Source organism: Apus apus, chromosome 16 (assembly GCF_020740795.1).
Source record: "Apus apus isolate bApuApu2 chromosome 16, bApuApu2.pri.cur, whole genome shotgun sequence".
Lineage (NCBI taxonomy): Eukaryota > Metazoa > Chordata > Aves > Apodiformes > Apodidae > Apus > Apus apus.
Genome location: NC_067297.1, coordinates 14,081,569 through 14,097,761, shown reverse-complemented (window position 1 = coordinate 14,097,761; position 16,193 = coordinate 14,081,569). Strand labels below are relative to the sequence as shown.

Below are 16,193 nucleotides of genomic sequence, written 5' to 3'. Positions count from 1 at the left end.
CCCCACCCCACTGCTGTTTTCTGGCCATGCACTGGAGGGTGCCAGCGCTGTCCCCAGGGCTGTCACCGCTGCCATCACTGACCATGGGCACCCCATAGCGGTTCCTGCCCCCCGGTGCTGAGCAAAGCGTTTATCAGAGCCAGGAAGGGGGTCTGGGGGCCCCCTTGGCTCCTCTTCCCCCAACCACTTTTGGCTCCTGCCGAGAAATAACCCTGTAATGTGGGGAGGTGCAGGAATGTGGCCAGCAAAACCCTGCTGGGGATCACCAGCCCCTTCCCTGGAGCTGGGCAGGGATTTTCTGCACCATCACCCTGCGGATGAGGTGAGGGGTCCCCGCTGCTCTGTCCCTGAGTGCGGGTGGGTGGGCGCGGGGGTGACTTGGGTAGGGGACTGCGGGGGACGAGCCCCCGCCCCAGGGGACAGGCGGGGAAAGGCTGTGGCTGCTGCTCCCGGACAAAGCTCCATCCGCAGCACAAAGCTCGACGTCGGAGATTGGCTCCTGCTTTACGTCACCGAGGGGGAACGGCAGCAGCACCATTTTATTTTTTTTCTCCCCCTTCATTTTAATTCTCTTGCAATCTCTGTCCAAAAATAACCCAAGCTTCCTCTCCTGGGAATGCTCCACATCAGAGCCTTGGCTCCTTGGCCCCCCTGTGCATTAGCCTGACAGCTGCTCAACAGAGCTATTACCTTCTGTCACATCATCTTCTTTACTAAAAGCATATTTTCAGAGTGCAGGTTATTTTATTGTTTGCTGTGGGGCGGTGCAGGGATGCACAGGAGGCGCCGGGAGAGGCATTTCCCAGGGCACTGGGTGGGCTGTGCTCCCTCCTCCTCCCTGTCTGCCAGGATGAGTCCCCAAAGGCTCCCTGCCCTGTGGGGCTGTGCTCCCCTAAACGTCCCGCACATCCTCGGTGATATGGCCATGGGTCTCCAGGGGGGTCCCAGTGCCTGGGGCAGGACCCAGCCCCCCACCAGACGTGGCTGAGGTTGGGCAGGCCTGGGCAAAGCTCAGGGAAGAGGGGAGGGTGCAGGGGAGCCAGCACTGGTGGGGGGAGATGTCCCCAGGGCTGTGCCAGCTCACCCCATGTCCCAGCAGGGCTCAGCTGCTTTCATCCCACGGGAGCAGGGGGAAATTGTGGGGTCACAACAGGTCAGGATCCAGTCCCTGGAACTGCACTCAGAGCCAAGCCAGGAGCATTGGCCACAGTCCCACAGCGAGGGGTGTCGAGCCCAGCACCCACCTGCTCCTGCACTGCTGCAGCCCCGGCCCTGCCCACGGGCCAGGCCCCTGCAAACTGGTTTCAGACACTTAAAAATACAGAACCAATTGTCTTGAGGTTACACTGAACACTAGAGCTTCCCACAGAAGTACTTCATCATGTTCAAAAATATTTAATCCCAGCAGTTTTCACATTGTTCTTATAAAAACAGACATGTATGAAGGGAAATGAAATGCTTAGTACATTTTTGGCACATTTTTTTTTTCTTTTTTTCTTTTTTTTAACCTTTACAAATTACAAACACACATTCATTGTTTTTAAAGGAAAAAACCCCTAAGTCTCAGCTGTACACTGCAGATATGCACTAACCATCCCAAAACTAAACCAGCCTCCTGTGGTTACAATTGCTGTTCTACAAGGACGAAAGAAAGACACCAGCAGCCAAGGACATCTTGTTGGTGGCTTTGCTGCCCTCACCCAGACCTGGCTGGGGGGCCAGTGGCATGGGGTGCCTGGGGAGGAGATGGTCCTTCTGGGGGTTCGTGTCCCTGTGGATGAGGACAGCCCCACCTGACTCTGGCTTTGGCAAGGTGAAGGTAGCGAAGGAGCGCAGGGGGTCATAGAATCATCAAATCATTTTGGTTGGAGAAGACTTTGAAGATCATCAAGTCCAACCATTATCCCAGCAGTGCCAAGGCCACCACTAACCCGTGTCCCTCCATGCCACATCCACATGGCTTTTAAATTTCTTCAGGGATGGTGACAATAGAGGATGCTGAGACTCGAGCTGGGGTTCACCTGTGGTGGGACCAGTTTTGATGGGCCCATATTTACCTGTTCTTCTCCCCATGGACTTGTCTCTCCTTGCCAGAGTCCAGGCAAACTGCCTGCCTGTCCTTTCCCAACAAACCTCTGCCTTCATCCCCTGCCCCTCTCCCTCTTCTGCCCAGCAAGGTGCCAACCCCGGAGGTCTCAGGTGGGAGCCGTGGTCCAGGGGACCCCGGGTGGGCTGTGCTGCCCGATCTTTGCCCACACACTGGGGTGGGCAGCAGGACCCCCCTGCAGCAAAGAGTAGCCCTGCAGCCATGGGAGGGGTGGCAGAGAGCCCAGTCTGTCCTGCTTACCCTGAGACGCTACGGGGGGGCTCGGGGTGACCTTCTGCCACTGGCAGGTCCAGGGTTTTCCTGGCGAGGCCACGGGAGGTGTCACTATAGAGGAACAACTGGCACGAGTGAAGTGGCACTGGCTGCAGAGCTCCTGTTGGCTGCTGGGGCTTCCAGCAGCTCCAGAGGCTTGTCCTGCTGGGGTCTCTGGTTAATGCTCCTCTGTAGAAGGATGGGTCCCAGCTCGCTGCCTCCAGAGCAAAGTGGGAAAAGAAAGTGGCAGGTCCCTGCTGCGTGCCAGGCTGATCCTTGCTCCCCAGCGTGGCAAGCAGGGCTCTGCTGGCCAGCAGCTTTCCCGAGCCATGCTCTGCTTCCCTGCAGAGAGGATGGTCCCTGTGCCGGTGGCACAGGAGCTCCTGAGCCCCCAGCTGTGGGTCGGGCTCGGGGTTCATGGAGCAGGGAGCTGCAGGACAGGAGGGGCCGGCAGCTCCAGAGGGACCCTGCGGAGAACCCTGCGCCTGCCTCGGCTCCCAGCAATCGACTGCAGGCTCTTGCAATGGAGACATGTTTAATTTTTAACAACATCAGAACTCAAACCCCCTCCCCCTGCATGTGTATGGGCTGTGATGGGGGCTTTGTGGGGGGACAGTGGGTGCCCCCATGCCACCCTGGCCTTGCCGGGACCCGGCCCTGCCCCGGCTCCCGCTGTTGCCTGCGCCTGGGGCTCTGCAGCACACCTATCCCAGTTTAAATAGAATAAATACAGTGAAGAAAACAGTAAAATCTTCAATAAAGAGGCAAAAGGAAAGACAACAGCAGGTCCAGGGGTCCAACCAAACTCCACGTGGTCTCTGGATTAGTTACTGAGGAAGTTCTATGAGAGCACATTAAGTTCGCAGCCGGAGACTCTCTTACCACTGTCCTTATATTGAAACTTCATATTCTCTGGTTTCCTGAAAAGAAAGAAAAGCCAGTTGAGGGCAGCAGCTGCCTTTCAGGATAATCCTGCCACTTCCAGGCTCCGGGTGTTGTTTTGCTCCTGGGGAACCGGTGCCGACTCTGTCAGACCCCTCTGCCTCCTCCTCCTGCCCACAGGAGCCCACCCGGCCCCTAAGGAGAGACGGACAGGGATGGAGCCTCCTGCCCCATAACTCAGCGTTCCCACATCAGGATGGCCGAACTCATCCTGTCACTGTGGACCCTGCAAAACCCGCGCTTGGATGGTCCCCAGGGAGGAGGAGGTGCAGCAGGACTCACCCCTGTCTCATAAATCGGGTTGTCGAACTCGGTTTCTACCGTGATCTGGCTGTAGGGGTGGGAATACATGAGGGGCAGGCGCAGGCTGGAGTAGTACCGACACCTGCAGGGGGACACAAGTGTCACAGGGCTGCACGGCACGACCCCAGAGCAAAGCACCGCCACCCCCATCGCCCCACCCCGTCCCAGACCCCTGCCAGCCCCTCAGGGGCTCCAGAGCTCCATGTCTGGCTCCCCAGGACCGTGACAGCTGGTGTTGCTGAGCCAGCCCTGGCTGTGTCCCCACGGGACTCTGCCCCACAGCCTGGCTGCCCCCCCACCTTGTGAGATAGATGTATGCTCCTCCCAGCAGCAAGGAGATGATCAGCACGGGGATGAAAATGGCTAAGGCCATATTTCCCCCCTCCAGCGATGTCTCTGCAGCAGCTTCTGCTACTGAAAGGACAAGATCTATTCTGCCGGAATTGCAAGCACCTTGTGATCCCCTCTCTGCCTCTGCTCCTCCCCTCCTTCCTCCCGGGCTCCACGCAGCAAACGCACAACACTCACCTTCCAGAGCGTGTTCAAAGCTGTCTTGATTCACTGGAAGAGAAACAGAGAGTCACTGGTGGGTAACTGGGTTTGACTGGGTGGCCGGGTTTGACTGGCAGCTGCTGGCTGCACAAGGAGCACAGGCCAAGGGTGTCCTTGGCCCATTTGGTCCCAAGGCCACACAGGTCCCAGAGGAGTTTAGATCCTGGCTAGAGAACCACTGGAGGCATGCAGGCAGACAAGGTCCCTGGGCTGTCCTGGGTTGGGGACAGAAGCACTGGCTGTCCCTGTGCCCCCCAGCCTTACCTTTGCAGATGGGCAGGGGTCCGCTCCAGTGGGACGGCTGGCCCAGGATGCATTTGATGGTCACCTCCCCCATGAGTTCAAAGCCTTCATAGCACATGAAGGTCAGGGACTCTCCTGGCAAGTAGAGGCGCTTGTAAAGTATTTGGTAGCCATTTTCTGGCAGTCCTGGATTATCACAGGCCAGTGACTCCTCAGCTGCAAGGGAACACATCCTGGGGTGAGCCCCAAGGCTCGGGCTGCTGAGGGAGAGAAGAAGCCTGGAAGGCAGCGGGGAAGCACTCTAGATCTCTCCCCCATCCTGTTTTCTGGTAGCTCTGCACCACGCTGGGTGCCTGGGGAAGGTCCTGGCTGCTGTAAAGGGCTGCCCAGAACCTCCTGAGCTGAGGTGCAGGGGAGCAGGAGGAACCATCTGAACTTACAGACGCAGTGTGGGAGCCGCGAGGTCCAGATGGGCGTCCCTGTCTCGCGGCTGTAGCAGGTGAGCAGGGAGCTGCCCTCCAGCACGAAGCCGGGGTTGCAGGTGTACTGGATGGTGGTCCCCACCAGCAGCACCGGATCCGAGATGAGGCGGGTGGAGTGCTCCACCTCCCCTGGGTCCGTGCAGTACATGACTGTGGAAAAGAGGAGGTCTGAGCAGGGAGCCCCAGCACGGCAGGGACTGAGGACACAGTGGGGACAGCAGCACAGAGTGCTCAGGGCACTTACTCTTCTCGCAGAAGGGGGGGTCACTGCTCCAGCTGAGGTCCCACTGGCAGGTGAGGGTGTCGCTCCCCACGATGTCATAGCCTGGGTCGCACTGGTAGGTGATCTTGGCCCCTCTCACCAGCTCCGTGTGTGACGTGGTCTTCCAGCCATTCTGGATCTCAGGCAGGTCAGAGCAGGAGTCATTGCGGGACACCTCTGCAGCCAAGAGAGACACTGCCCATCACCCACCGAGCAGGACCCCATGGCGCAGCCCTCCTGAGAGCCACTGCATACGGACACACAGCTCCTGGCTGAGTCTCTGTCCCTCCCCCAGAGCTCTCCAGCCCCAGGCAGCACAAATGGCAGGGCCACAGCTGGCAGCACATCCCATGGGTGGCATCCCCTGTGCAGAGGGAAGGGGCAGCAGTGGGTAATGGGGACCCTCTGAAGCTTCCCCTGACCCTAAAAGAAGGCAGAGAGCTGTGCTGATGGACACAGGGTAGTGGCTGTGCTGGGATCAGGACAAAAAAAGCAACCTGGGAGCACCAGGCTCAGCTATGTCTGCAGGCACAGAGACCATGGTTTCTGCCCTGCTGCCCCAGCCCCGTGCCCACCGAGTGCCGTGCCCAGGGCTGAGCCCAGCTGTGTGTGCTGCAGTGCTCCGAGGGGACCTGCAGCTCACAGGTGATCTGCATTGCAGCTTGCTCTGTTTGTTGTAACCAGAGCTGTCAGCAGAGGAAAGGAAACAGGCTTGGAAGAAGTCTGCCAGGGGAAGACAGGTGGGGGAGAGGCAGGCAGCAGTGGGGAAGGAGTCTCCTTCCCAGTCCTTGCCTCTCCTTGGGCACCAGTGTCCCCAGTCTGGCAGACACGGCTGCACCAAAGGATGATGCAAACAGATGTCTCCAGATGCAGTGTGGAGCAGGGAGCTGTGAGCTGGGAACATCTACCTCAGGAATCCACCTGGGAACTGGGTTCAGTGACCCTAGGAGGACACCTGTCTGCAGTGCCTCAGAGCCATGAGCTTCATGCCTGACAGAGTGAGGTGGGGGAGAAATCCTGCACCCCAATTTCCAGCAATTTTTCACCCTGTTCTGCTCCACAGTTGCACTGGCCAAACCAGGACTAACAGGGACCAAAAATGCCACCACCTTCTTGCCAGCCTGGAAGAGGGACACCCCAGAACTGACTGACCCAGAGACCTGCCGTGGGGCTGGGGGTTTCTGCAAGAGCTTGGTGGGATGTGGAGTGCTGGGGCCACAGCAGTTCTCCCCACTTCCAAACCTGGCACCTGGACAACCTGCTCCAGCTGAATGTCACAGCCCCCACCTATGCTGCAGTGTCAGGACAGGGGACACACGCAGCACCCCATGCTCCCTACCTATGTAGTTCATGATGAATCCTTGTCCCTTCCCAAAGATGAGCCCAGCAGGGTCCGAGTGGAACTGGATGGTGAGGTCAGGGCTGGAGGAATAGAGCTTCTGGGGCCCGCTGCTGCCCACGTACTGCCCCAGGATGCGGGCGGTGAGCTCGTCCCCGTCGTAAATGGTGAGGATGTCACTGTTGCTGAGGTTCAGGCTGGAAAGGAGAGCTTGGATAGAGAGCAGCTCGGGCAGGGAGCACAGGCGGGACGCGACGGTGTCCGGCTCAAGGAGCAGCGAGGTGAGCACCTCGTCCTAGACCCATCCCTGTCCCCATCCCTGTCCCCATCCCTGTCCCCACGCTCTCCGGGCAAGAGCTGCAGCTCTTGGGACGGGACAGACCCCCGGTACCGCCCTTCCCCCGCAGTGCCCGAACCTGTGCGTCCCGGAAAGCGGGTCCTGGGGGGCAGCCCGGCCCGGCCCGGCCCGGCTCCCCGCGCTGGTCCCCGCGGCCAGCAGAGAGCAGTGGCGGCCCGCGGATGGCGGCGAGCCGGGAAGGGCTGGGATCCCGCGGGAAGGCAGCAAATCCTGCTGCAGAGCCAGGGACAGCACCTGCCGCCGCCACCCGCCCCCGACAGCAGGGACAAAGGGCTCTGTCCTTTCTCCTCGCTCCCAAGCAAAGGGCAGGCGATGGATGCACATCCCGGGGGAAACATTGCTCTCGGGCTGCCAGCCCTGCTGCCAGGCTGCTTCTCTTGGCATCACGGAGTTGTTTTGTTTGGAAAGGACCTTTAAGATCATTCAGTCCAACAGTTAACCCAGCACTGCCAAGTCCACCACCAAACCATGTCCCTCCAGGGATGGTTGCTTCCACACCCCTGCAGGCCCAGCCCTTGGATGCCTGCTCAGTGTCAGTACCGAGGGTGAACTGATCTGATCAACTCTCCACGGGGAGAGGGATGAGGGGAGAACAGCATGATTCTCCGGGCCCTGCAGGAGAAGTGCCCATCAGGTTTGAGGCTGAAGCTACTTTCCCAGTGAGGCCTGGGCTCCTGCATGCAGGCAGGACCAAGCTGGCTGTGCCCACACATCCCTGTGTGGATGTGGTCGGTCACTGCAGGACCCTGCCTGCTTGTCAGCCTGTCTAATTCAGCCTTATTTGGAGATGCCTGAGCCCATCCCCAAGCGTTTTATTAAGAATGTTCTTGGAAGGCGCCCAGCTAATCCCCATGGCAAGCTGACATTTGTAGTAAATCTCTGCTTTCTGTCAAACATGATTTTCTCAGTGACATTTATGTTTGATGACTTCAAATCGCTTGGCCTCCAGTTCTGCTCAGCCCAAGCACTCACAAAGCCTGGAGAGCTGCACTGAAAGACTTCAGATTTTACAGGAACTTTAAAACCTTTATGACTCTAAGCCCCTGCTCAAACACTCCCTCTTGAAAACCCAAAATAGCATTGAAGGAGATTCCCTTTGCATCAGCAGCATTATTGTGCCAGGGGCTGTCAGTCTGCATTGGATCCTGTGCCCCTCTGACCCTGTGCAGAGGGCACTGCTGTGCCCAGACAGCACAGGCAGGTCCTGCTGGGCAGCTCTGCTCTGCTCCCCACAGCTTTCGGAGCTGAATGGCACAGGGACAGGCTGGCAGCCAAGGACTAAGCTGTGGTTTCCAGCTTGTGGATGTCCCTTGGCTTTCCCAGCCCCAAGTGACCCAGCTCATGATGGTGCTGCATCTCCCTCCTGAGCTGCACATGGCTGCCAGCTGCTGTGGCCCCATCCCTGCAGCTTGGTTCCAGAGGAGTTCAGAAGCTGTCTTAGGAGCAAATAACTACTGCAATGGATGGTGCAACAGTGCTTTGAACTCAGGGAGTGGCACCGGTACTGCCCTGGACCTCTCCTGTGTGCTGAGTACATCATAGGGGATCAGGAAAGCTCCAAGGGGGGAGAACAGTGGAACGTGGGTTCCCCTGGTTGAGGCGAGCTGGGATGCTGCAGCAAAGTGGGCTGGGCACTGGCGGGGCAGAGACATATGCCCAAGTCTGGCCTACTCACAGCTGGATGTCCAGGAAGAGCCGCTTCTCCTCGCCAACATGGACCCTCCAGACGCAATCCTCCCCCTCGGCGTAGGGCTCTGGCCAGTTGGGGGACAAGATCACCCCGGCCACGGCTGTCAGCTCCCCCCCACACATGGCTGTGGGAGCAAGTGGCAGGCAGGGCTCAGGCAGGGCATTGGTGCCCGGCCCCCCGCGGCGCCCCGCAGCGCAGGGACTGACCTCGGCACAGCGGCTCCGTGTCGTTCCAGTACGGGTCCCGCATGTTGACACACTCGATGACAGCAGGGCCCTGCTCCAGGGAGTGCCCGGGGTCACAAGTGAACTCCACAGTGGTGCCCAGGTTGTAGGTGGGGTCAGAGGTGGTGAAGTTCCCATTCTGGATGTAGGGCTCGTAGCAGTGGCCCCTCTCAAAGGCTGGAAGTGAACCCCCTCCTGTTAGCCATGGGGCAGGGGGCTGGGGCTGCCTTGCCCTGCTCCTCACACCCTTCGTGCTGCGACTTGGCTGGATGAGCCTCAGGCTCTGCCACTGTCCCCATCCCTCCATCCCTGCCATGCACGGATGGCCTCTTCCATGGCATATTTTACAGGCAATTAGGATTAACAGTAGTTTATCCATCCTGAGCCACACAGGCTTAACCAAACCCTGTTCCTGTGGTGTGTCAGCATCAGTAACACACTGCCTGTGCTGCCCCTTGCTGAGCAATCTCCCCTGGGATTACTGCAGGTTACTGAGCTGGCTCAGCAGCGTGGGGGCTTCCGTGGGACTGATCCCAGCACTTAAATTACAATAGGAGCGAATGTGTGTGAGCTGCCAGGGCTTGCCCAGTGCTTGGGGACTGAGGGAATGGGCCAGACTGAGCCTTTCATGGTGATGGTTACCACAGGCTCTGTGGTTCCCATGGCACCAATGGCCTTTTCAGCCCAGGTTTGGAGGGGCCCCATTCTGGACATCCCACCCACTGCCCCAGGGCTGCTCTGCAGCAGAAACAGATGTGTCCTATGGACACCTCACCAGCAAACCTTTCTGTTGCAATAAATGGCATTTAACTATTTCTTTTCCTGTTTCTTTCTAGGCAAATGTGTACCCCAAAGCCACTCCAGCCCCAGGCAAGGTGCAGGTTGCCCCAGTGACATGGGGACAGTGGCACAGTGGAGGGCTGGGCTGGCTGGTGCCAGAGGCAGCTGAAACCTGTCCTACAGCCTCATCTCTGTTAGTTGTCCCAACGTCCCAAGGCCAAGGAGCACTGGCTGAGGCTGTGCTGCTGCTCCCAAGGGTACCAACACGAGAGCACGTCACCTTCAAAGCGTATGTTGAAAGCTGTGGCAGCCGCGGGCTCCTCCGCGAGGAATTCGATCCGGATGGAGGAGCCGTCGCTGATCACCCCTTCGAAGGGCACGCTGTCAGCACGCAGCGAGTCGTAGAGGACAGCAGACTGGTTCGTGTCCCCACTGTACACCACCATCCTGCACAGGGGCACACGGCTCGTTACACGGGAGAAGTGACCCCTCACCCCCTCCCCAGCGCGTTGCCCAGCCCCCATCCTCACCAGTGCCCAGAATATGGCACTTGAAGGGAATCATGCAAGCAAAAATTCACCAAGCAGGTGAGTCTCTTTTACTGCGTCATGAGCAGGGGCTTTATTCTTGGATTCTACCACAAGCCATAAACCTGCTCTACCGCCAGCAGCTCCCAGGCACACGAGGGGCTCCCGGGCCTCACCTGTCCTTCTCAGTCAGCAGGAGCTTCTCGAAGTGGAGGTGCAGCTTCTGGCCCGGGGGGGCTGCGATGGCCCACACGCAGTACATGCTGCTCGACTGGTTCCCAGGGTAGGTGGGCGAGAGGACGCGGCCGATGGTGGCATTGCGGACTGTCCCACCACAGGGAGCTGCCAAGAGAGCACAGCCCACTGAGACCAACAGGGGGACAGGGCACAGGGACAGGGCATAGGCTGGCATTCGCACCCAGGGCTTCTGCACAGCAAAAGGGACAAACGTCTCCACAGATGCCTGCCCTGCTCTTCTCAGCAGCCTTTAGTGCATGAACCTCCTGCCCAGCTTGGCTTTGCTCTGTTTTATGTATACAAGCAAAATCTGTAATTCCCTTTGCCTTACCTGCCTAATTAAGAGAGAGATTCTGCTGCCACTGCCATGAGAACCCGCAGTACCTCAGGGCTGGACGCTGCTTGCACTCTCTCCCAGGACCGCACTCAACCCACAGCACCAAGAAAACCACTCTAATATATTTTTTTTTCTTTGGGGATCCCAGTTTTTCTTAGCACTTCAGCTAACTCTTGAGGAGGGTACCTGAGCATATGGGCTCTGGGCTGCTCCAGTGCGGCCTCGATGCATTGATGCACGTGAGCACCCTGGGGCCCTGCAGCTCGTAGCCCAGGTGACAGTGAAAATGAGCAATTCCACCCGAGTGCAAATCCATCACGGTGACGTCGCCAAAATCAGGTCTCCGTGGAAAGTTGCAGCTCAGCATAAACACTGGAACAAAGACACACAGTTCAAAGCTGAGGGTTTGTCTGCCCCGAGCCATCCTGCAGCCCAGGGGGGAGTGCTGGGGATGTGCTGAATGTGCCCACAGCTGGACCTGGCTGTCTGGTACCGACACCCCACCATGCTGCTGCTTCTCCACCTGTTACTGCTTTTGCCCAAACCCAGTTTCTATTTTAGAAAGAATTTGCTTGAACTCATATATTTTTTATAGCTCTTCAAGATAAAAAATAGACTTGCAGTCTGAGCCTGTTCAGGCAGGGCTGCCGTACAGGGATAGAAACAGAGCAAGGTGGGTGTGAAGAGCACATGGGTGCACACTGAGCCCTCTGCTCTGGGCACAGCTGAAGCTGCTGCTCCACCTGCCCCCGCCGATGCCCTGAGCATGGGCATGCAGTGAAACAGGAGCCTGGCTGGTCCACAGGGGCAGAGCTCAGCATCTGCCCACCCTGCAAACCTGTGGGATTGATGCCCCATCCCACCCCTCCTCGCACACCCACCTAGGGGAGGCACCTACCCTGGTAGTGGAGCTGGAAGGTCCCCACCACCTCATCCTGGAAGGTGCGGAAATAGACTGAGATGGTGTTGGTGGGGCTGCGGATCACCTGGCCCTCCACCAGCAGGGTCTGGTTGGCCAGGACCACCAGGGCATCGCCGTCCACCCCCCGGATGGAGAGCACCTCCCCATCAGACAGGTTCACACTCTTCACCTGGGTAGGAGCAGAGACCCATGAGCTGTGGGGATGAAGGTGGGGTCCTAACAGGGTGCTGGAAGAGTTGTCTCATCCCAGCCCCAAACACCCCCAGAGCTGAAAATGGGGGTTTGTGCAGGTAGACGCAGCAAGGGTGAGGAGGAGGAAGACAGAGGGATGCCATGAGTCACTGGGCAGGGCAGCTTTGGGGCCCAACTCCACCTGCATCGGCCCTGGGACCAGACCTGCATCTCGGGACACTCTGGCCTGGAGCATGGCCATGGCCAAGGCTCACCCACAGCTGGGCTGTCTGGCACAGCCCTGCAAGCAAAGCAGGGGTGCTGTAGGGCTTGGTGCTCACCATCCACCCTGTGCACCAGGGATTCTCCCTGAGATCCCTCACCCACACCAGGGAGGGGATGGGGAGTCACACACACACCAAATGCATCTGATGAGCAGTCCCCAAAGGCTTTAATTATTATCTGGAAATAGCCAAAAAGTAACCTCACATTTGCATTTCATGTCCATTTAGCTTAATAAATGGGCTCATATTTCAGCAGAAGGACGCTTATCAGATCATTTGTTTCCTTAAGTGCACGAGGACCAGGGCTCTATATTTAGCACAGAGCGCAGCCTGTGCCCGGGATGGTGAGCGCTCCCAGGAATGTTGTGACTAGAAGGATCTGGGCTGTTGTCACAGCCCTGCCCGGCCCCCCTGCCTGCCACATGAGGCTGGGATGTGCCTGGCCCCGAGGCTGCTGGTGCTGCACTTGGCATCTCCCAAAGCAGCATCCCTGAGCAGGTCCAGTCTCCAGAGCTCCCAGCTCAGCCCCAGTCAACCCACATGGAAAAAGGAATCCCCTGTGGGTCACTCCTGCATCCCACCATCCTGGCAGGAGAGTTTACCCTTGCTCCTCCTCACCCAGCAAGGTCTCCCCTGCTCATCCCCATTACTGGAGCTGTGAATTAAACCCAAATCACTTAAACCAGTTAACCAGTTATCCCCACGGTGCTGAGGAAGCTGCACAGCTTTACTCTGGCCCCTGCCTGGTGCAATTAGCCTCCGAGCCAGTGAAGCTCACAGAGCTTGTGTATGGGAAATCATTAAAAAGGGATGGAAGTGAGTCAGGCAGCAGCTCCAGCTAGTGCACCCCTTCCCACCCTGCCAACCCTGTGGTCACCAGGACCCCCCTGCCTCCTCCTGCCCCAGACCTTCTGGGATGTTTCCAGGGCTGGGACACTGCTGGGGGTGGGACACATTTGGGTCTGGCTGCCAGCTGGCAGCTCTGCCCCTGCCAGCAACACCTTATACAGGGACATCTCCAGGTTCAGGTCCCAGCTGCTGGCATCCCCGGTGCCCACCCACCCTCCTCCAGCTCCCACCAGTGCCCACCCAGCCGGGGCAGTTCAGCACCTCTGCCAGGCTGCCCAGGGCAGGCTGAGCCAGCTGCAGACGAGGCCGTGCCCAGCCAGCACGGACCTGCTGTTGCAATTTAATTTGTCTGAAGCGCTCAGAAGCCTCAGCAAAGCGAGATGCAAAGCTGGGGGGGTGGAGAGGCTGATTTTATGCTCCATTAAAATCTCAGTTTACAATGGAGTGAGGTCAGGAGCTGTGTCACCTGATGGATTACGGACAGAGGTGGATTTACCATGGAGCAGCCTGGCTTTAGTACCCTGCAGATTCGTGGAGACAGTGTTACTGCCATGGAAAAGTGTTGGAAATGTGCACACATGGAGGTGCTCAGCCCTGCACTGCTGCTGGGTGCCAGGACAACCTCTCCAGCTGTGCTGCTGAGCCCAGCCCCTGTGCCCGCCAGAGGGATGGCAGGAGTGAGCTCGCTGGAACTACCACTCTTTACTGCACATTCTTAATGACACAAATTAAAAGTTAATGGATTTTAATTGGATGCAGATGGTGACATAGGGAAAGGGCAAGAACGAGAAGGGAGATCACAGGCTGAGGGTGTTTGAGACGTGTCAAGGCCCCTGCCCTGCTGCCAGCCTCCCTGGGAAGTGGGATGTGGACTTTTGGGGAGAGCTGATGGAGCCTGTCACACACTCTGGAGGTGCCTGCACTCCTCTCGATGGGCAGGTGAGTGGGGGGCAAAGCTGGCATTGGCTGTGCTGGAGTGGTCACTGCTTCCCAGGAAGGATGAGTCCCTTTCCCACACCATCTCCTGCCAGTGCCTGGTTGTTACATTAACTGCGTGGCATTTACCACTTTGACCACTGCTGACGTTCAGCATGTACCAGTTCCTGGGTACGGGTTGTTTATTACACAGCCACAGAAAAAGCTCGTTTCTTCCCTGGGAAGGGTTTGCTTTTAGCAAGTGCAGGGGCCCGGGGTGGCTGTGCCCAAGGCTTTGCTCTGCTTGCAGCCGTGGCACAGGGGGATGGGCCAGGGTGGTGCCCCCCCTGACACGTGTCTCACCTGGAGCTCGACGCCGTAGCCCGTGTAGACGGTGACGTTGTAGGTGCACTCCAGGTAGCTGTGCCGGGGCAGTGGTGGGTAGTCCGTGGAGTCGATGTAGCCCTCAGGGTCGTGGAAGCTCATGCTGCAGAGGACTGGGGGAACTCATGTCAGCCCAGGGGAATGGCTCACCTGGCTCCTCCCTCCTGTGGTCCCACCACCCCAAAGCCCAGCACTGGGAGTGCTGACCTGTGCCCCATCAGGGCCCTCACCCCCCTCCCTGGCTCCCAGCCCCCATGGGCAGCACGGCTTACCTGGGGTGGGCTCCGTGGTGGTGACAGTGGTGGTGACAATGGTGGATGTGGTGGTTTCTTGGCTCTCCTCTGAGGTGGAGCCATGCACCTCACTCTCCACACCCTTCATCCAGTCAATGGCAGTGCTGGTGGGAGCTGGGGTCGGAGCCTCACCAGCATCGCCTGCGCCGTCGGGGACGGGCCGAGGGGCTGCAGGTGGCAGGGTGGACGGGGAGATCTGCAGCACAGGGAGGCTGGTGGTGGCCTGGGCCTCCCAGGGCAGCTCGGAGGGGCCCTGCTCTGTGCCTCGCATGCCTGTCACTGCCTCTGCTGGAGTATGCAGCTTGTGGGAAGCAGCAGGAAGCCTGGAACTCAGTGGAGTGGCCAGGGAGGCAGCCCTGGGGGGCCCTGCTGGGGTGGGCTTGGGCCTCAGGTGCTTCCTTGCCATGTTGATGTGCTTTAGAGCAGGTGGCTTTTTCTTAACAGGGAAAGTTTGCTTTGCATCAGGGGTGCTGGTGGGTGTTGGCAGGAGGCGGCTCTGCACCAGCAGTGTTGTCTTCTCCACTGCAGGATCTGTGCCATCCTCCGTGGCCGGCAGCAGGTTGAGGGCAGTGGCATGGCCAAGCATTCCAGCTCCACCATCTGAACCCATGGCATGGCCAAGCATTCCAGCTCCACTGTCTGAACCCACGGCATGCCCACGTCCTTTGGCTCCACTGTCTGAATCCATGGTGTGCCCAAACTCCCCAGCTCCACCAACCATCTTGTCCATCAACTCATCTGCAGCAAGAGGGTCCGGGCTGGTGGGGACCAGTGCTGTCCCTGATCCACTGTCTGCAAAAAAATGGGGAAAAGTGAGACTTGGGCAATTTTGGGCATGAAATTATAGCTGTTCTGGTGGCACAAAATCAGCCCCCCAAGGAGCTGTGGCTGATTGAACACCTGCCGCTCTCCTAAACAGACTCATTATGGGAAAGCAATAATGAGCCTGCACCAGTTCCCTGGAAGTTGGGTTTGTGCTGAAACTCGGTGGCCTTATCTTGCTGTTTCAGAGCTGCTATTTAGTCTCTTTATCTAGAGGTCACTTGTTCAGGGAGCTTCACTCGCTCCTGCTGAGTTTGTTGCTCTGGCTCAGCCTCTGTGTAAAGCTTTTATTTTTGTGATTGTCATCAGCAAACACGGCTATTTCAAAGAGGCTGATTAGGCCGTGGCTCGTTCCTATTGTCTTCCCCGGTGGGGAACAGAGGCTGATTCCCCGGCTGGGTCCGGCTCCCGCGGCCGAGCACCCACCCGCCCCGCCGGGGGTGTCCCTGGGCAGCCCCCACCCCGGGACGGCAACGCGTGGCTAAGAGCGGCAACCGGAGGCTCCCCCACCGCTGCCCCGGGGGGTCCCATCGCCTGGGATACAGGATTATTCAGCACCAAAGGGGCTGGTTGGGCCGCCCTGCACGGTGTAAAATCAGCAACGAACAGCGCCGTGCTCTGCCAAACGCTGCCGAGAGCTGCCAGAGGCAGAGCCAACGTTTTCCATGGAAACAGCAGTTGCCAGGGAAGGCGACTAATGCGTGGTGCTTAAAGACCGTAATTCCAGCCCCCTCAGCTCCCCCGGAGGGTTTGGAGCCCAGGTCTCGGAAATGCAGGGTCCCTGCCCTTGGTGTGGGCAGGCACCGGCTGGACATGAGGGGGTCCTGTGAGCCCCCAGCCCCGCTGCTGGCCTGGGGCTGCCCAGGCACGTGCTCCCTCTGTGACTGCACATGAAGGCACCAGCCAGCTCTGAGGAGT

General features: G+C 58.6%; 1 protein-coding gene across 1 annotated transcript; it reads right to left on the bottom strand.

Annotated features, from left to right (window-relative positions):
- Positions 1-1,379: 1,379 nt before the first annotated feature.
- Positions 1,380-15,378, bottom strand: SEZ6L (seizure related 6 homolog like). Its single transcript, XM_051634457.1, is given in 16 exon segments — positions 1,380-3,279; positions 3,584-3,686; positions 3,904-4,015; positions 4,133-4,165; positions 4,421-4,615; positions 4,840-5,031; positions 5,126-5,320; positions 6,483-6,679; positions 8,516-8,654; positions 8,737-8,931; positions 9,815-9,981; positions 10,238-10,403; positions 10,822-11,007; positions 11,534-11,726; positions 14,140-14,273; positions 14,433-15,378. Coding segments are annotated over 16 exon segments (3,183 nt in total). The 3' UTR covers positions 1,380-3,249.
- Positions 15,379-16,193: the final 815 nt, after the last annotated feature.